General features: G+C 33.4%; 3 protein-coding genes across 7 annotated transcripts; 1 reads left to right on the top strand and 2 right to left on the bottom strand.

Annotated features, from left to right (window-relative positions):
• Positions 1 to 2,028: 2,028 nt before the first annotated feature.
• On the bottom strand, positions 2,029 to 6,808 carry LOC135842541 (band 4.1-like protein 5). Of its 2 annotated transcripts, XM_065360046.1 has the most exons (13): positions 6,448 to 6,808; positions 6,264 to 6,368; positions 6,141 to 6,183; positions 5,882 to 6,058; positions 5,380 to 5,500; positions 5,219 to 5,306; positions 5,064 to 5,152; positions 4,878 to 4,979; positions 4,667 to 4,804; positions 4,474 to 4,593; positions 4,323 to 4,401; positions 3,606 to 4,148; positions 2,029 to 3,382 (listed from the first exon to the last, which is right to left on the bottom strand). In XM_065360046.1, the coding sequence occupies exons 1-13, from the start codon at positions 6,598 to 6,600 to the stop codon at positions 3,251 to 3,253; spliced, it is 1,890 nt and encodes a 629-aa protein (XP_065216118.1). In that variant the 5' UTR covers positions 6,601 to 6,808; the 3' UTR covers positions 2,029 to 3,250. The 2 variants fall into 2 exon arrangements, with proteins under 2 accessions (XP_065216118.1, XP_065216119.1); XM_065360047.1 differs by lacking the exon at positions 3,606 to 4,148.
• A 239-nt stretch (positions 6,809 to 7,047) lies between these two features.
• Positions 7,048 to 13,575, top strand: SCAP (SREBP cleavage activating protein). Of its 2 annotated transcripts, XM_065360044.1 has the most exons (20): positions 7,048 to 7,206; positions 7,810 to 7,976; positions 8,052 to 8,175; positions 8,250 to 8,374; positions 8,510 to 8,690; positions 8,763 to 8,908; positions 8,991 to 9,204; positions 9,292 to 9,402; positions 9,472 to 9,675; positions 9,750 to 10,190; positions 10,269 to 10,406; positions 10,477 to 10,753; positions 10,829 to 11,061; positions 11,138 to 11,298; positions 11,371 to 11,722; positions 11,794 to 12,126; positions 12,199 to 12,346; positions 12,429 to 12,574; positions 12,646 to 12,708; positions 12,784 to 13,575. In XM_065360044.1, the coding sequence occupies exons 2-20, from the start codon at positions 7,831 to 7,833 to the stop codon at positions 12,961 to 12,963; spliced, it is 3,723 nt and encodes a 1,240-aa protein (XP_065216116.1). In that variant the 5' UTR covers positions 7,048 to 7,206; positions 7,810 to 7,830; the 3' UTR covers positions 12,964 to 13,575. The 2 variants fall into 2 exon arrangements, with proteins under 2 accessions (XP_065216116.1, XP_065216117.1); XM_065360045.1 differs by lacking the exon at positions 7,048 to 7,206 and having other exon boundaries at positions 7,586 to 7,976.
• A 2,619-nt stretch (positions 13,576 to 16,194) lies between these two features.
• Positions 16,195 to 18,266, bottom strand: LOC135842544 (uncharacterized). Of its 3 annotated transcripts, none has more exons than XM_065360051.1 (6): positions 18,035 to 18,266; positions 17,743 to 17,844; positions 17,495 to 17,613; positions 17,263 to 17,365; positions 16,678 to 17,153; positions 16,195 to 16,590 (listed from the first exon to the last, which is right to left on the bottom strand). In XM_065360051.1, exons 2-5 carry the CDS (start codon positions 17,797 to 17,799, stop codon positions 16,716 to 16,718), a joined length of 717 nt encoding a protein of 238 aa, XP_065216123.1. In that variant the 5' UTR covers positions 17,800 to 17,844; positions 18,035 to 18,266; the 3' UTR covers positions 16,195 to 16,590; positions 16,678 to 16,715. The 3 variants fall into 3 exon arrangements, with proteins under 3 accessions (XP_065216123.1, XP_065216122.1, XP_065216121.1); XM_065360050.1 differs by having other exon boundaries at positions 17,230 to 17,365; positions 17,743 to 17,838; positions 18,035 to 18,263; XM_065360049.1 differs by having other exon boundaries at positions 17,230 to 17,365; positions 18,035 to 18,263.
• Between the last annotated feature and the right edge of the window lie 99 nt (positions 18,267 to 18,365).

Here is an 18,365-nt window from a genome sequence, read left to right on the forward strand (position 1 = left end):
TTTTATATTTAAAAATAAAAGTTTAATTTTCTGTTCAGAAATGAAGCTTTTATTTCATGTTCAAAAATAAAGTAGGAATTTACCTATTTATTTTATTTTCAAAAATGTGCACTGCACTTCTCTTCTGAAAAATGTGAAGTTTACAATTTTTTTTTTTTAAATACAGACTGGGGACCAATTTCCCCTCTTGCTCCCTCCTTGCTGGTGGCACTGCTAAAAATTGATTTTTTCGCCCAAAATTCAAAAAAAAAGTTGTAAAATACTTGTTTTTTGAAAAATTTTGAAATCAATAGCTGATTGTGTCATGGGAGGGGAATTGTTTCACAAACTTACGCAAAAAAGCCAAATTTTTTCATCTTTAGGACGAATCATCTATTTTAATCATTTTCAGAACCTCGTATTTTTTTTTGCATTTATCAAAAAGTTATGCTTCAAAGATTTATAGATGGCAAAAGGATTCTTAAAATTCACGAAAAAATTAAATATCTCGTAATAAGCACAAAATGATTTTAAATTTTGATGCTTTGTTGGTGACCGGGGGGAGGGGGGGGGGGTTGACATCACTCGTTGAAGAAATATTCGTTATTTATTATAATTGTTTTTCAAATAAAAAAACACGATCATCAAGTATTTCAAGAAGATGAATTTTTCACTACCTAATGAAAATAAATTTTCGATTTGTCAAAAATGAATTTAAAGTAGGTAAAATTTTGTTTATGAGACATCTGACATCTCTTCATAACACTTGACACCAAATGTAGGTAAATATTAACTTTTTTACATCCAGTGCTTCAGCCTCTTCTGTACATATTTCAAAATTTTAATTTCAAAATTCATCAAAACCAGAAAAAATCGCTCTGATGTAGCAAAAAAATTTGTTTATTTTTTTCAAAAATTCAAATTTTGTTAAAATTGGTATCGAACACTTTAACCCAACTAGTCCCATAATTCTCTCTCAATTTTAAAACCTCTCCTCCTTCTTCGTCACCCCTCTTAGAAAATTTTTGACTATAAATCTCTATTCCTTTTTAAGTCGATGAATGAATGACTCAAAATAATGTAGGTACAGTATACATATATTCAAAAACGAATTTAAGCATACATTTTTTTTCCAAGTCATTTTTCGATTGCCATACAAATTTGATAGGGCAATGATGCAGATATGTTCTCGTGCACAATGTCATCTGTTACAATATAAATCATTTAAAAAAATAATAATCGAATGATTGAATTTTTATTTCAAACATAAATAATCGTTGGAAATTCTTATCAAACTGAAAATTCTGATCACATTTCAAATTGTTTTTCTCACCAGCGATACACTCAAGAAATATTTTGATATTTTGACATTGAATTCTATCATATGACATGGTATTGATTACTCTCGCAATTTTTCATTTTTTTTCTATTTTTTTTTTTTTTTAAAGACACAGTGTTTACAATACTAACGAACCATTCTTGTGGATAATCAATATTGAAACAACTATTATTTGCATACTACTGATTTATTTCTCAATGGGAAAGAAAACATTAAAATTACGCTTATATGTAGGTAACTTGGTTAATTATTTGAAAATGTATTCAAGACTAATTCTCAGGACGTAAAACGTGACGCAAGATAAAGCACGAATAATTGAAACGGGAGTGTAATTGCAACAAAAATTCATCCGAAAAAAGGTATTAAAAAAATGCTCCAATATTGTACGTGGTTATATGTATAATAGAGTCAAAAACTGACGCTTAAATTACCCGCATAGGTACACATGTTCGATGAAATTCACGGCCATATGAATTAGCAAAATAAAAACTATTGATAACTTCGTGATTTCCTTTTTAATTTACTCACAGGCCCTCATGAATTCACTCAAATGAACGCAAACTAATAAAATTCAAGTATCTTTGCAAATGAGTCAGCTGAAAAGTGCTCAGGGTAAAATTGAAACTCTTCACATTGGATAACCACATATGCAAACGGAAGGTGGAAGGTGCATAAATGAAGTCATTAAAAAAAATGCAATTACACACCTCGAAAAAGTTGTAAATTACTTTAATTTTACGAACAGTAAATAAATACAAAAGATGAAATAACACTAAAATATATTTCACAAAATAAATAAAAATATAAAAAATACATCACAGAAATTAAAACAAAAAAAAGTTTTAAAAAATAGTCAATTATTCGTTTCATTTTTCTTATCCACGGGGAAAAAAGCATAAGAATTCGTCGATTCGTAATATAAATGCCGTAAAATGGCACACTCGTTAAAGAAGAAAAAAAATTAACGTATGTGATTAGGAAATTTTGGAAAGTTATAAAACACCATGATGAGCTGAATGGTTCGATGAAATCGTTGTTTTTGGCAGTATGAAGTTTACAAACTTAAAAACATAATAAATAAATTTATTGTCATTTTAAAAAGTGTTCTTAATTATAGAAGAATATCACATACAAGTTATTTAATTCGCCGATCGAATCCTGTACAAAAATTTTTCCTACTTATTTATTATACAAAGTTCATAAAATTCTGAAGTCTATTTCTGGATGTAATAAATACCAAAATTTCGTCGAGTAAACAATCTAAATACGAGACTTCAGAGTGTGACGCTATGTAAATAGATACACATACCTATCTACTTATAGTTTATCCTATATATGTGACGACTTGATCTGTACAGCTTTTCAGCGTATTTTACAGGGACAATTTTTCATTGACTGGGTTGAAATTCAAGGGTAAGTACATAGTAAGTACACAGACAGGTAATCACTCGCATACCCATGGATTATTTGACACCTTGACAGCATTTTGACTAAAATATCATATCGAGTCGAGTAAAAGAGTTTTTGTAAAGATCTAAAAAAAGAAACCGTGGTTCAAACAGTTAAAATAATGCTGATAGACAAGACGTGTACGGAACGTAATGCAAATTACGTTAACGCAAACAATGCATTTTTCAATGTGACATTTCAATTTGTTAATTTTTGTTGACATTTCGTTTTAGATCGTCGAATATTTTTTAAAATTATCGTCATTCGATTTTTGTTTTCATTTTGGGTAATTTTTGAGTGATTCATCTCTTTCATAGGTACACGAGTGAACTGTTTAGGAACTCCTGGTTCCTGGACTCTCTATTATTCATACTTATATTCTGATAAACAAAGATGATGGAATACTTTTCCAATAAATTATCGTAATATCGAGTAACGGATAAAAATCCCTGATTTTTACACATTTTAAATACTGAAAACAACTTACAATTGAGTTATAACTACACTTTTATGAATTATAGGAACACCTCCTTCCTTCGATGCACCAATAGGAGACAATTCTGAAGCATCGGAAACCAGCCAAGGTGAAATATGACTCAGCTGTGCTGGGTCGGGCTGAAAAAAAAACCTCAATTAGAAGAATAAATTATCGTCAAAATCAATGCAAATATTTTCTAATGCTTCATGAGTATCGTATAATTTCACGAAACTCATCTACTGGTTTTAAATCTCGGAAACGTGAATAGGTAGGTACCTACTTCACATAAAGTGTAAGTTATATATTCGACATTCGACAATACGTAATCAAGCACAAAAGCAAAGGTGTAAAATAACTCACCTGATTTTTATTAATTTTATTAGCCAATTTAGGCGACACAACTACGTCATTACGTGGAAATTTAGGAGACACGAGTTTATCACTTTTGGCAGCTAAGCGAGGAGAAGTTACGAGTATTTTATCAAATTTTTCGAGTAGTTTGGGCGAAACCATTTCGACAGGAGTATCTTTAACAACCGATTTAGATTCCAGTATCTCCGAGTCTTCATTTTCCTTATCGTTTGTCTTGGAAAATGAAGTAGTAGAAATGAAAGGATTCGTTGAAACAATCTCGTTAGATACTTTAATCGGCAGTGATGTCATGAAAGGATTATTAGTCGAGTCATCTACGGGTTGAGGAGTAAGAGGAGGTGGAGTAACAACGCGTTCTAATTTCCCAGAGCCGTTTCTCTGGAAATGAGTGACGGTGATAGGTGTAATGCAACGTTTCTCTTTTATCTCTACAGGTTCCGATTCGGTTGCATCAGTAAGCGAGGTTGAATCACATACATCAGAAGCGCTATCGAGTTCGCTGACGACATCAGGGACTGTTGATTTATCAACCTAATGCACACAGATAACACAAATCAAGCGTAAAACAGTGACACGGAAGCTTAGGTTAGGTACGTGATGTTAAGCGTAATACGATGACATGTAAACATTTTCGTTTGAATTGCAAAACAGTCAAAATAACAACCAACAAACGGTGACGAAATGAAAAACATCCATTTTACTTACAGTGATGATCGCAGATGTATCTGTATCGAGGGGCGTTGTACCGTCGTTATCTTCGGGTATATCGGCCGTTTTTGGACTCCTGAGAAAAAATTTAGACGATATTAGAGAGGGCTTTTTACTCGAAGAAAATCATTTACTAAAATATACGTACCTTTGTTTTTCTCTCAAGACGTGTGATTGTCTTCGAGCGAATTTTTGGCTCGGACGTCTTTCAAACTGTACTGTTCTTCGGGCTCTGCTTTGCTGAGTAGTTTGGAATTCTGTTTTTCCACTGAAACGGAAAATGAAAAATTAGGGATCATTTTGCTGGCTCGAGTTCAGAGTTGAGAGGCAATGACCTTTACCTGTATCTAAATCGAGACCCAATTCGGAAAAAGTTTTGCTTGGCTGAATTTCCCTTGACTGGAGCTCTGAGTCGGAAAAATGCGTGATGTTCGACAGCACATTTCCATAAATGCTTGCAGGCTTTTTCGTTTTCCAATCTGTAATAATCAAATACAAAATGAATAAAATTCGGAATCAAGATCCAAGAGATGTATTCAAAGAATAGCATACTTGAAAACGAAAGTATGCTCTTGTTCTACTCCTTGATCATCGTCTTCGACAACAATCAGCGTCAATTTCTTCTTTTTGAAATCTAATCGGCTTATTTTTGGCCTGTAATTCAAAGAAGCGAATTATTAATCACGATTATTCGAATTGATGATTCATTGTAATCCATTCGATTATTCGTATACTGACCAGAAAAATAATCCGATTTTTTGGCAGCCTTCGAAAACCAAAATTCCCGTAGGTGTCAGACCCAAAGAATACTCGCATCCATCTTTTCCCTGAATTGGAAAAAAAATTGTTATTCTGATGATTTAAAGATGACTTTGGTTACAATGGAAACTCACCATAACTATGTGATTATCCACTCCGTACATTTCCAACCACTTGGCTTTATTTAAATACTTCATTTCTGATTGAGCTGGAGTTAAACCCCTGAAAGAAAAACATATCTTTATCTAGTACCATTCTAGGATCTGAGAAAAATCAAATTGAAAGGATATTCTACCTGCAATTTTTATATTCCTCCAATATTTGAATTTCCATTTCCTCAGTTTGATTAGGAACGAAACGAAATTCTGAAATAAATGCCGGAGTATGCTTTTCTTCTTCATAATCACCCAATTCGGCTACAAATGAGAAAACGATACAAATAATTAAACACTAATTCAGCAAAGATCAGGGCAAACATCATGCATCAACTCTTGTTTTCTCTCAATAAACTACCAAAAACACTACGAAGCCTTATTGATTCGCAACACACAAAAAAAAAAACAATACAGGCGTGAACTGAAGATCAAAAAGCAGAGAAAAACAATCACAAAGTGACCAAATTGTACCGTTATTTTTGTAAGGATTCTATTTCCTTATAAGGCAACATGGTGCTTATTTGAACGAGACGAATAACTGAAAATTGATTACAGGTGAAATACATTTTGTTTAGATAAGTGATGCTTCGAAACAGTATAAACGATTTGTAAAGGTACATATATCGAGTGTATTGGACTTACATTGTAAGACCAAGGCAGCTAATTCGATCATTGTGTTCTCAGGACATTCGAGACGTCCTTCTAGAATATCTTGCTTCAGTTGCAAAAAGAACTGGTATCTGGTCAATTCTTCACGTAGAAGATTCGGCTCGGATGAATAAAACTTCACTTTGAGACGTAAAGTATAAGGAGGACCAACTGTAATGCACACATAAGAAATGTTAATTGTGGAAATACGAGTATGTGTTTCTAACAAATAAAACACATGTATACTGCTTACTTCGAACTTGTTTCTTGACCGATTTCGTAGGATCTAGCCAGTGCTGAAACAGAAAATGGAATACAATTCAAACACTCGTCGGATTAACGGTTCGAAATCGAATCCAAGCTCGCTGATACATACCTGTACATTATTCGCATCGGTGAATTGTAGACCGAAGTAATCTTTTTCGATCAAATCCAATGAATAAAACACTTGCTCGTATAGATCATTTCCTAGTGCTTTTTTCTGCAAAATGTAAAACGAAAGATAAGTAAGACAATAAAATGTAACATAGGTCAATTTACACAGGTATGAAGATACTCACAGATAAGTCAACTGATACATCTGTACCGTCCAACAAGATGATTCTGCATTGCAGTAAATGTTTATTCGGTCCATAATTCTGGATATTTGTTTTGGAAAAATTATACGATTTTGGGTCAACTCGAGCCCTTTTTTTGCTAAGGAATCTTAACATTTTAACACTTGAATTTCACCAAATGAAAACCGTATTACATTATAGTTGTTTATCGAGAAATAAAATCGCGAAAGACTCGGAAATAATCGATAAAATTAACTTAATTAATCACCAAATAAAAATAAACCTAATTATTATCTCATCATCAGCTTCAGCTTCCTTACAATTTTTTTTACGAGTTAACACTCAGGCTGGGTTTCCGAAAAATACAAAATGTAATCGTGGAAGAGATTTTTTTCGCTAAAATAGCAAACCTGTTAAAAAAATTTTCAAAAGAACGAGATTGACCAGAACGTATGATTCGTTCAGTTGTGATCAAATGAACTATTTTTCAATTTTGTGTACGAAAATGTTGTGAAATAAGCACACCGTGAGTGTTTTTATCGCCTACATCTTTTATCAGTTATAGACGATTAAATTTTTAATTTTTTTGAAACAAATTTGCGAAAATTTTAATAATTTTAATTTCCTGTGCATGTGCAAGTGTTGTGCGAACATTAAGTTCTTTTTCGTTGCCAATTTCTATCTCAGTTGATGTAATATCGATCAACGTTTACGTAACGTTTTGCCTTTGGAATGAAAAATAATCCGTTTTTATCCTCGCTTGTAAGCATGTTTTGTTTTTCGTATACGTCAGTAATTTTTCGATTTTTGTCTATTTTTCATATAAATGTCTTAATTCCGAATAAGTCTCGTAGAATGAATATAAATTACTGCACCGCAATAAGAATTAAATCCGATTCCCACGTGCTTTGAATGATGGGAAACTTTCTTGTGTTTTGGCTCATTTTAAAATGAATGTATTTTGATTTAAATGTCGATAATGAAGATACATAAGATATTACCTAATCGATGCATTCTCACAGTAACATTTACAGACATATTAATGATGATTAGCTAACTTTTATTAATTTAAAAATATCAAGAAAGTAACAGTACCTATCACTTGACTGGTGAATGTTTGTTTATGTCTAATTTATGAAGATTATGAACTTTGCTATATGAATCGATAAGTGTAATTACTCTAGTGCGTAATTTATAGAGCTTATACGACCGGCTCAATAGTTAAGAATCGTGTTAGCTTTAGTTTCAAAGTAGATTACCTCTCGTAGAGTGGATTTTATTGATTATCTGTGTAGAAATTGATGAAACTCGTGTGTTATGTCACCTCAGTATGTATAATGGCTACGTTAAATTTGTTATTTCTAGTGCAATACATGATGCTTTTGAATGGCTAATCCGAGGTGGGCGGAAAGTTCTGTGCCTAGGTATTTACCAGATCGCGTGGCTCAGATTTATTACGCTCATGGATTATTCTGCTCCAGTCATCCGGTGTTTGTTATCATCTTGACGAGTATTATCATCCTTCTGAGCAGGTATTTATACCTAAATAGATTAATTTTTACGTATTGACATTGAAAATTAATTCAAGTTTACTCTGCGTGGTTTAGTTTTCCACTGACATATTTACCATTACCGGGAAATGTACCTCAAAGTTTCTCTACTCATGCTTCACGAGTCAACGTTACAACACCAAGATGGTTCAACGGACCATCGAAGTACTACATTCAACAGGTAAGTGCATATCGTTCGTGCAAAGGGTTAATAAACAAGCACGATGTAATTAAATATTAATTTTGTACACGTAGGTGATACTGAAGAGCACGGTATCTCCGTGGACCGAAGATCTCCTGTTGACTGATGCATTTAGAAGTCCTTTAGCCGAATCGTTTAAACTCACTGAAATAATACGAAATTACCAACTCAACAATCAGTGAGTTCATTTTTTTTATTATCTGCCTAGACTAGACGGTGATATCACCTCAAGTTCAAATACGTAGTTTACCATGCGCTTTGCAGATATAAAAATAAACGTGTTTTTATCATTTTTTTTCTGTTATTTTTATAGCTCATTATCTTTAGACAAAATATGTTTGCACATTGAAAATATAAGAAGAAAAACAAACAAGATGACCTCCGTTTTACCGGAATATAATTGTTTGGTTCTCTCACCTGGTAATCTTTGGACGCAGGATATTAATAAATTTCAATTGGATGCCAATTTAATCAATACCGTTTACAATTATCAAGTACGTGAGGACAGTAAGCGATTAGATATTGAATCAAGCATGATAGATATTTCATGAAGTATTTTATTACAGAATTATGGTAAAGGAAAAATCAGTATTTCCGAAATGTGTTTCGGATTACCTCTTAAAGAAGCTGGAATAAAACGTTACCCTTTAAGAAACAAACAACGTGTGATTCAGTTCGCTGTGACTATATTTATAACTCAGCACCATACAGTGTAAATATTTAAACGAAAACCTGTATTAATTCATGTGTCCCTCGTACACTCGTTTTTAATTACCTGATTGTTTTGGTTTCAGATTTATCGAAGATTTACGAACTTACTTGAAGAAATTTTATCCACTTTCCGAGTCGTTGACTTTAAGTAGCAATAATAGTAGTCAGAGTTCCATCCATATTTATTATCCCGAGGATGTTAATTATGGAGAACTTATACCATTATCGTTAACCTATCTTATGCTGTTCTTGTATATATATTTTTTGGTCCGGAAAATGGATTTTATAAAATACAAAGTGAGTATCGAGGAGAGATTTGTATTCTTCGAGGTGTCAAAATTGATTCTTTGGAAGATGGATTCAAATTTCGTTTTTTTTTTTCAGATGTGCATGGCGTTTAGTGTTGTTCTAACTGTATTAGCCTCTTTATCCGTTACCATCGGTATTTGTTTCTTCTTTGGATTAGAATTTAGTGGCAAAGAACGAGGCAAACAGGTACATTCATTTCGCTGCGACAATATCTGTAATCTAAAGAAATTATTTTCATGTAATTTGATCTTTCAGGTATTTCCTTATCTAGTCATTATCGTCGGGTTGGAAAACGTATTGGTACTGATGAAGTCAGTAGTTTCGACAACTTCCCATCTCGACGTAAAAATACGAGTTGCTCAAGGATTAAGTAAAGAAGGTTGGAACATCACCAAGATCTTTTTGATCGAAGTTACTATATTAACCGCTGGATTATTGACTTTCGTACCTGCGATACAGGTGAGAAAAATATTCTGTAAATTATCCCTTCTTGCAATATGATCTGAAACGGTTTCATTTTTTTTATTTTTTAGGAGTTCTGCATATTTGCTATTGTCGGATTATTATCAGATCTGTTTTTACAAACAGTATTCTTCGTAACAATTCTGTCATTGAATATTAAGAGCACCGAGCAATCAACGTATCCTAACTACGCGTATCACTCATTAAATACTAATAATCCGATGGGTAAAAATAATTACGTGAATTACGGCCAGAATTTAGAGGATAGCAGGAAGTTATCGAGATCGAGATCTCATCCGAGATTAACTGGACAGAATGTAGTGGCGCCGTTACGTAATCATAAAGCTTTGGCTAATCAGCACGTACCAAAACGAATGAAAGTGGTACATTTTTGGGCTCGAACGCGATTCGTTCAGAGGAGTTTTATGGTCGGAATGGTGCTGTGGATTGGTGTGATTATATACAATGCTGATACCATTCAAAATTTCATCAAGAGATCTGCTGACACCGAGGTATGATTTAGTAAAATTTTGTAGGCTTCATTTTTTTTTTTTTTTTTTTACGATTAAATAATTCAATTCGAATATTAGGTTACTGAAATCAGCCCCGATGAAGATTTTAGAAACTCCAACGAACCGGTTACTTGGAAAAATGAACACGTTTCGATGTTAAATTCGGATAAACTTCAGAAAGGTGACGAAGAAGCTAAAAAATTAAAACTAAAAGAGGTGAGATTTAGCCAAAAAAAGTAAAAATTTTGAACATGATCGGATTTTTAATTTTCAATTTTAATTTTAGGAATTGCGACAAAATGATAATATTTCCGAAGAATTCTATTGGGTAAAAAAAGTGGATTACGATACTCGACGGAGACTTTCGCTGTATCATTGGCCATCCATTCTGTCGCTCTACAATGTATCTCTCAGTGGTTCCTACATCACATTGTTACCGCCAATTACTCTTATACACAGTATATCATCTGAATCGGCGGTATCGATGAGAAATCCGGATGAAAAAGGAATTAAATTCAGATGGCAATCCTTGGCAGCTGCTCTCGATCCGATTGATTTCCCAGGTGAATTTTTTATCTGTCGTATGAATCTTTTCAACCCTAAGGTCAACTAAAATGACTTGGATTTTTTTTATTCAGATGTTGAAAGTACCATGAGAAGTACGATACCAGATAGCGAAGAACGTGTTAGACCATTCATACCATCCTCACCGATGGAAATATTCATGACAGCTTTATTATGTATAGTCAGCGTATTCGTGGTAGCTTACACTTTCGTGGTCTTGTATCGTTGTATGTGTACGAGAAATTACGCCGAATGGAGGTCCAGTTGGGCAAGCTCGTCTAATGATGAGTCATCTTCGCCTACCCAGGTTCGTTTTTCAAATCCGGAGTTGATTTCATATTTTTTTGCTCGATAAATGAACATCGTCTCGATCGTTTTCGCAGGTGGTCTTGGAAGCATTACCTATTACTATTGAAGGACATGCTCATCTAATAGAATGCGTCTCATCTGATAACAATGTAATCGTAAGCACGTGCTTAGGAGGTTTTGTCAAAGTTTGGGATGCTTTCACCGGTGAACTTGTCGCTGACATAGAACGTAAAAGGTAACTACTGCTGGTTCATTGAAATAACTCATTCCGCTCTCGAACATCATTGAAAATGTCTCACTTTTTCAGACCTACATTCAACAATCAACTAGTCAACGCTAAACGCGTAAACGATTCGATAAATATGTTACCGTCGTTGAATCGTAGTAACGAACAATTGTACAGTTACTCGAATAATGTGGCGAGATCTCCGATTCAAAGCTCAAATTTACATTTCAATGCTCAAGTATTAGATAGAAGGAAAGATGAAAATGTATATTCATTCACTGCAAATCATATTACAAACGATCGTTCTGCAACTGTTACGAATTCATCGAGAAATGTTCCGATTTGGTGTATCGATTGTAAAGACAATATCGTCGTTTTGGGCTGCGTTGACGGATGTTTGGAATTTTGGGAATGCTCTACCGGTATAATGAAGGTAACTTGAGGCATAATCACGATCGTGTTGGGTATATTTATCGAAATACTCATTTTGGATATTTTTTGCAGTGTATTTACGTCGACGACAGAATCAGCATCACTTCGGTGAAGCTCGTCGGTTATCTTGTGATAGTTGCCAAGTTGAATGGCACGATATCTTTCTACAAACTGGAAGTAGTTCCGTCGTATAATGTTCCTGAGGCTGCTAATGGCCCTATGAAGCATCGTAAATGTCACGTACGATCCGGTAGTGTTGATTCTGTGTACAATTGGCAGCTAGGAGAGTCCGAACAATTGCGATGTTACCGAATCGATACGGTGAAAGCGCATACCAAACCGATTACAGTATTAGAGTGCGAGGGAAATAAAATCATTAGTGGTAGCGAAGATCGCACGTTGAAAGTGAGTGCAGTCGATTCGAGTGACTCTATAAATAATTAAACTTGGTTAAATTTATGCATTTTTTTCAATCAGGTGTTCCTGTTAGAAAACCAAGTTCTGCTTTATACTCTTCATGGTCATTATGGACCTGTATCGTGCGTATTCATAGATAGATTTAATCCATCGATGGCAGGATCTGGCAGTCAAGATGGATTATTGTGTGTTTGGGATCTTCATACAGGTAATGAGAACGTGAAATAAGAATTTAATACTTTGTACTGAAGATTTGGAACCTACTACTTGTGTTTTTTTTTTTTTTTTAGGAGCATGCATGTACAGTATACAAGCTCACGATGGTATGATAACAGCGTTGACATATTCTGCTAGCTACGTCATAAGTTTGGGACAGGATGAAAAGCTATGCGTATGGGATCGATTTCAAGGACATCTTTTAAACACAATTCCATTAGTGAGTTGAAAAGTTCATTTATTCTATTGCTACCAATTTATAAATCTTATAACTGCGATATATTTTTATAGATGGATTCGTTTTGTACTTCGCTTTGTATGCTGACGCATAATCTTTTGATTACATCGAAACAAGTACGTCATTGTTGCACACGTTTCATTCTTCTAATGTAAATATCGTTAATTGACGTTGAATTTGTTTCGTTACAGGGTTGTTTAGCAGTGCTCGACGTAGGCACTGGCGAAACGATTCGTTTAGTAAAACTAGGACCAACCGATGCTTGCGTATTTATCCGACATATTATAAGCGTTGGTGATGGAATAATATGCGATTATGGAGATCAACTTCGTTTAGTTCGATTTCCATTTGTATGCGATAAGAACGATTAGATTTAACGATGTAAGCAAACAGGTTGAAACTTTTTAAAAACCCAAGTGTTGTTGCTGGTTTTTTTCTATTTGATGACAGGTCGGTTCATGATGGAGTTTTTTTTTTTACGAGGAGTCATTATAATATTGAGAAATGCCGAGTTAGCATTTGGATTTATAATGATGTGATATAGACGAAAGAATTTTTATTTTATGATGGTTGTATGAACCTAAACTTTGTCAATTTTTGAAGGAAAAATTAACTTTTCTAAAGTATGGTTTGTTTTCTCAATACCTTTTATGTTTACTTTGATGCATTTGTGATAATTTTAAAACGAGTACTTCCTAAAATAGGAATTAGTTTAGTTGAAATAATATACGCACGTTTTTGTCGTGTAATTATGTGTAATTTTTAAAACCTATCGTAATTTTTTTTCTTTTTTCTAAAATCGGTGTGTTTTTTTTAGTGATAAGTTTTTGTATTTTTTATTTTATACGAACGAATTGTAATTTTGAATTATGTTGTTACCCTTTCCTTTTCTTTTTATATTTTATTTGTGAGTAGGAATTTAATTTATAGTGTAGATCGTAGATTTAAACAAAAATAAATCTCAAGTGTCCTTTTTTAAAGAGCTTAGTTCGTATTTTGTAACTTTATTTTTACTTGTGATCAGTATCACGATTTAAGATATATGGTAGGTATTTTTGAGAATTCCTCACTTCAGTTCAATATTGTTATCGAGTTTTTTATAGTGATTATATCGAAAATTGTCAAGTTTACTTCCCACATTGGTATTTCGATTAGGTATTCAATTCATTGTGCTTTCTGTATCTAAATGTTATTACCGAAGATGAGTCAACTAACTGATTTTTGTAAGCATTGTTGCATAATGTCGGCACTACCTACTTTGGTCCACAGTATTATTTACGATATTGTGAAGGTAGCACTACGCTAGAGACAAACGAAAGGCAGCCAACCATCCAGCTACGAGGAGGGAATAAATTCCCTCGGAAAGGTTTTCAGCCAGTTTGTGCTTTCTGCTCGTCTTTTTAAAAATCCCTTGTACATTAAACTGGTTATTTGTTTTGAGAGTGTGGCCTGACATGCACTGGTGAAGCAGGTATTCGTTCCTATTCTGTTTCATTTATTGTTCTCTCTCTTTATATTAAAATATTCGCAGTAACCAAGAGAACATCTTTTTTTTTTATTGTGTAAATGTATACTACCTAGGGTTATTGTGAAGTTGTACTGCTGACTGCAGCAGTGCAGCATATGTATAGCATTGGTATGCAACTTTATTCATCCCTTAACCATCCCTTACACCCTCTATCTAAGCTGTAATGCGCCCAGCTGATTGATGAGTGTCTGCCAAGGCAGTCTCTATTTGGTGCCAAATACACATGTGAGTCTTAAGATGGGTAGCCTACTGAAATACGTATTTGTAGGAGTAGGTACGTATGAAACACTGAAAAGAATTTCAACAGTACCTACAGAATTTTTACTGGAAGAAATTTGTTAATTTGAATAGATTAGATAGGTAGGTATTTTATAAAATTGATAAACTTTGCTAAATTATCAACTTCAAAGTTCAAACTAATTAAAAGTATATACCTATCTACTATTAAATTTTGGATTTTTTGTACAAAATGAGAGATCCTAGTGGAAAAAATTGGATCTGAACAAATCAAGACAAATCTAATTCGATTATGAACTCAAATCTGATCACATTCAATTATTTTCCATGCACTAAGCATTCCCAAATTGAAGAAAATTCATTATTCGATGTCTATAAAATCATAGAACAAAAAAGCATACTATACCTATCTGTATATTTATTCGTACCTCTTCAACCCTAATTCTCAAATTTGAAATGGTTTTCCGAAGAGTACGGCCACAGATAATTATCTTCAGTAAAAATTCTAGCTTTCTAATCGCAGATTTCAGAGCCTTTGAAGTCAATGAACTTTTCAAAATAAGATTCAAAAAATTTAAAATAAATAAATTGAAAAGATCGTTTGAGCAGCTGAGATTTTACAGATGAATTTTTTCGGAAAGGGCAAAGCAAGAGAGGTTTTTTTTCCAACTCAAATCCAACTTTGAGTAGCTTCTTTCAACTCTTTTTTTTCGTATTCGTGTTTTTGCAGTGCTGACTGAAAAGTTGATTCATTTTCTTTCAAAAATAAAAAAAAAACGAGTTATATGAGCCAGGCCTATTTTGTAGGTACGAAATTGAGCTTCAATCGGTTGTTTGTGAAGGAAAAGAAACAACTTTTAATTTATTCATCATAAAATTCATAAATTTTTGCAAAAAAAATTGGAAAAAAATACAATGTTTATCGTTGTACAAAGATTTTCAGGTGTACTTCATTGACCAAACCCTTCTCTCCTTCCATTCCCTACCCCACCCTGGATCTATTGAAGCATTTATAAAGGGTAGAGGCTTGGAGTAAGAATTATTAATTGGTACCTACTGATCACGCAAAACAAGGTGAAATATTTCAGAAAAGTTTCCATTTTTTTGAAAAGATATACATTTTGCAAATTTATTGCGAGTTTTATGAAAATGTTGAGATAATTTACGATCATTTTGAGACCTAGGTACCAAAATTTTAGTTTCTTTAGTCTTTTTTTTTTTATTATCAATTTTTACAAAACGATCGATGTCAAACCCTTTGCTTTCTCTCTATACCTAGGTATCTTCTCAAGTACCTATCTATCGATAAAATCAGTATTTTCTTTCGATGCTCATCGCTCCTTCAGACGAAGAAAAGAAAATTAATACTCATTCGAACCGAATTTGAACCCATTCAGAGTCAACAATTCTTCCCTTACTTGTCCATCAGAAAGGTTTGTATACCTAAATATATGATCCAAACCAAACCATCGATATTGATGTATGAAAAAAGTAGACTCAAAATAATGTAAATCAAATTATTCGAAAAAATATTAAATAAGTAACTAAGACGATTTATAATAAACTATAGAAACTCAACACCACATCCAAAAATATAAATGAGCATAATTTATATTCTACTTCCAAACTAATCAGAAAATTCATATCACCAAAACGAAACGAATACTACATAATTATCCTAAGCTGGAAAAATCGCCAGACTGAACAAAATCTTTTCAGTCAGACAGACGTATCGGCAAAGTTTACTACTAAAGCAGGTGAAATTTCTGGGAAATGGTCTTTCCGATGAATATTGTTGAGGCGAGAATTCGTCGTTACAATAAGAAATGCAAACAAATTGCGCGATTTTATACATGTGTAATGATAATACAATTTAATTTAAAATGAAACAGGAATAATATTTAATGTTCGAATTGAACGTAATTTTTCGTACTAGAAAATTCGAATAATGATATTTACAATTTTCGCAAATAATTTAATTTAAAATAGGACAAGAATAATTTTAATGTTCGAATTGAACGTAATTTTTCGTACTAGAAAATTGGAATATATATGAATAATAATTAATTTCAATTTCAATTAAATTTAAATTTTTGATAGAACGAAGAAGAATCATAAAAAAATGAATAGTTTTTTACTGCGATACAAAGAATTTTCATTTACCCGATTTCTTATGTTTTTTCTTCTTTTTATTCTTCTTTAATCTCTTCATCATCTTCTTATCCGCCTTTCTCTGAAAAAAAAAAATGAAACCAAACGTAAGTGTCCATACCTACTTAGAATATGAATACCATTTAGAGAAATTTAGGAATTGACCTACCTCTTTCATAAGCGAAACTTTGTACTCAGAGTCTCTTGTCATACTTCTGAAAAATCCTCCACTATCCTTGCAGTTTGTATTTGAATTTGAAAATCGACGCTCATAAATCTCTGTATTATATCCGGCCGATTTAATTCGATTAGCTTAGAGAGCGTTTGAATCAGTCTATTATAAGCCAAATGAGCTTCTTTAGGGTTGCCGGCGTGACAAATGCGATTTCTCAACTTTCGTAACACTTGTAATGTATTCCGGTACAGAACATCGTGTGATATCGTCTGGGCAGATGGCGGATCTTTTCCTCTTGTTGGAATATTACTTCTTTTATTATTCTTCTCTTCGGGTTCTTCTTCTGAAGACGTCGACGACGATTCCGATGATGAATTTAACGGTTTGTCGCCCAGAATGTTGGAGGCTACTTCGCCCAAAACGACCAATGATGTTTGAAGCCGGTAATATAACAGCTGGATATTATCAGGCTGAAAAAACAACTCTATGAGTACATGTATTTGTAGTATAATTAATAAGTAGTCTAAAAAAATACAAGTTATTCACTTCATCATCGATCACCGGAAAATCATCGTTTACCGGACTAAGTCTTGAAGATGATACTGCAGATATGCCACTAGGGCCGGGTACAGAATGGCAATCGAAATCTTCTCCGTTAGTGAGATAAAGGGCCTGTTCGTTGCTGTAAAATTGATATTAAAAATACATATATTATTACACTCGCTAGATTGAGTACCGTATGCAAAAATTACCTCTTTGTACATATTATAAAGCAAATACCATGTTAAATTCAGAATGTTGCTTCACTTACTCTATCTGATCTTCGTGATGGATCTCCTCGCCGCTGATCCTAAACAGCCTTATGGCATTAACACCAAATTCGGCCGATATTGCAGACAGCAACTGGGCAAATGTTTCAAACGAAATAATCTGTAATAATACATATATAAGATTAAGAATAAAGATCCTTACGAGGTGTCCGAACAATTGGGAGCTGAGAGGAAAACTAGGAAGAATTCGCAAAGTTTGGTGGATAAAATAATAACATAAGTCAATTACCTTTGTTATATCGTAATGTGTACCCCTCCGGATAACGCAAGCAGTTTTACGAGTCATCTTAGTAAAGAGTACGATCTTGTCTGATATAAGCAGCACCTAAAACTGTCATTAGTATTTATAATTAAGATCATTTGTTGTAGACTGATATAATATTTTAAATTAAATTGCAAATTGGATAAATTTTAAATGGACATGCAAAGAGTTACACCATATTACGACATATGTCACAGATGTGACTGCAGATGGACTGCAGTACAAGAGGTTTGCTTTCAGCTTTCAATATTCATCTCACCTGCTTCGGTAGATGAGACCAAAAACAGTTAAAAACCGAAACAAAAGTAAATTTTACATTTTTCTTACAAACGGAAACGGCATCACAATTTCAAAACGAATTTATTGTCAACAATTTGACAATAAATAGACAAAAAAAACAAACACATGAAAATTCGCTCGCTCGGTGACGTCAGACGTGATAAGAAGGCGAACGCGGCCAACAGCCACCAGCCAATGCCAGCACACACCACACACACACACACTCGAAAAATAAAATCTTTTTAATTTTTACTTCGTAATTATATACGTTATTTCTCGTAAAACTTCCTTTGCTTTGCCCCTCTTGTTCC

Source organism: Planococcus citri, chromosome 4 (genome assembly GCF_950023065.1).
Source record: "Planococcus citri chromosome 4, ihPlaCitr1.1, whole genome shotgun sequence".
NCBI lineage: Eukaryota > Metazoa > Arthropoda > Insecta > Hemiptera > Pseudococcidae > Planococcus > Planococcus citri.

Coding starts and splice junctions, on each gene's coding strand:
- LOC135842541 (XM_065360046.1), bottom strand. CDS start 6,600: ATGTTAAGATTCCTTAGCAAAAAAAGGGCTCGAGTTGACCCAAAATCG. Junction 4,805..4,877: donor GAGCATACTTTCGTTTTCAA/GTATGCTATTCT, acceptor TGATTATTACAG/ATTGGAAAACGAAAAAGCCT. Junction 3,383..3,605: donor ATAAAATTAATAAAAATCAG/GTGAGTTATTTT, acceptor TTTTTTTTTCAG/CCCGACCCAGCACAGCTGAG.
- SCAP (XM_065360044.1), top strand. CDS start 7,831: ATGGCTAATCCGAGGTGGGCGGAAAGTTCTGTGCCTAGGTATTTACCA. Junction 10,191..10,268: donor AGAGATCTGCTGACACCGAG/GTATGATTTAGT, acceptor TTCGAATATTAG/GTTACTGAAATCAGCCCCGA. Junction 12,347..12,428: donor TGTTTGGGATCTTCATACAG/GTAATGAGAACG, acceptor TTTTTTTTTTAG/GAGCATGCATGTACAGTATA.
- LOC135842544 (XM_065360050.1), bottom strand. CDS start 17,799: ATGACTCGTAAAACTGCTTGCGTTATCCGGAGGGGTACACATTACGAT. Junction 17,614..17,742: donor CACATTACGATATAACAAAG/GTAATTGACTTA, acceptor GTATTATTACAG/ATTATTTCGTTTGAAACATT. Junction 17,366..17,494: donor CATCACGAAGATCAGATAGA/GTAAGTGAAGCA, acceptor TCAATTTTACAG/CAACGAACAGGCCCTTTATC.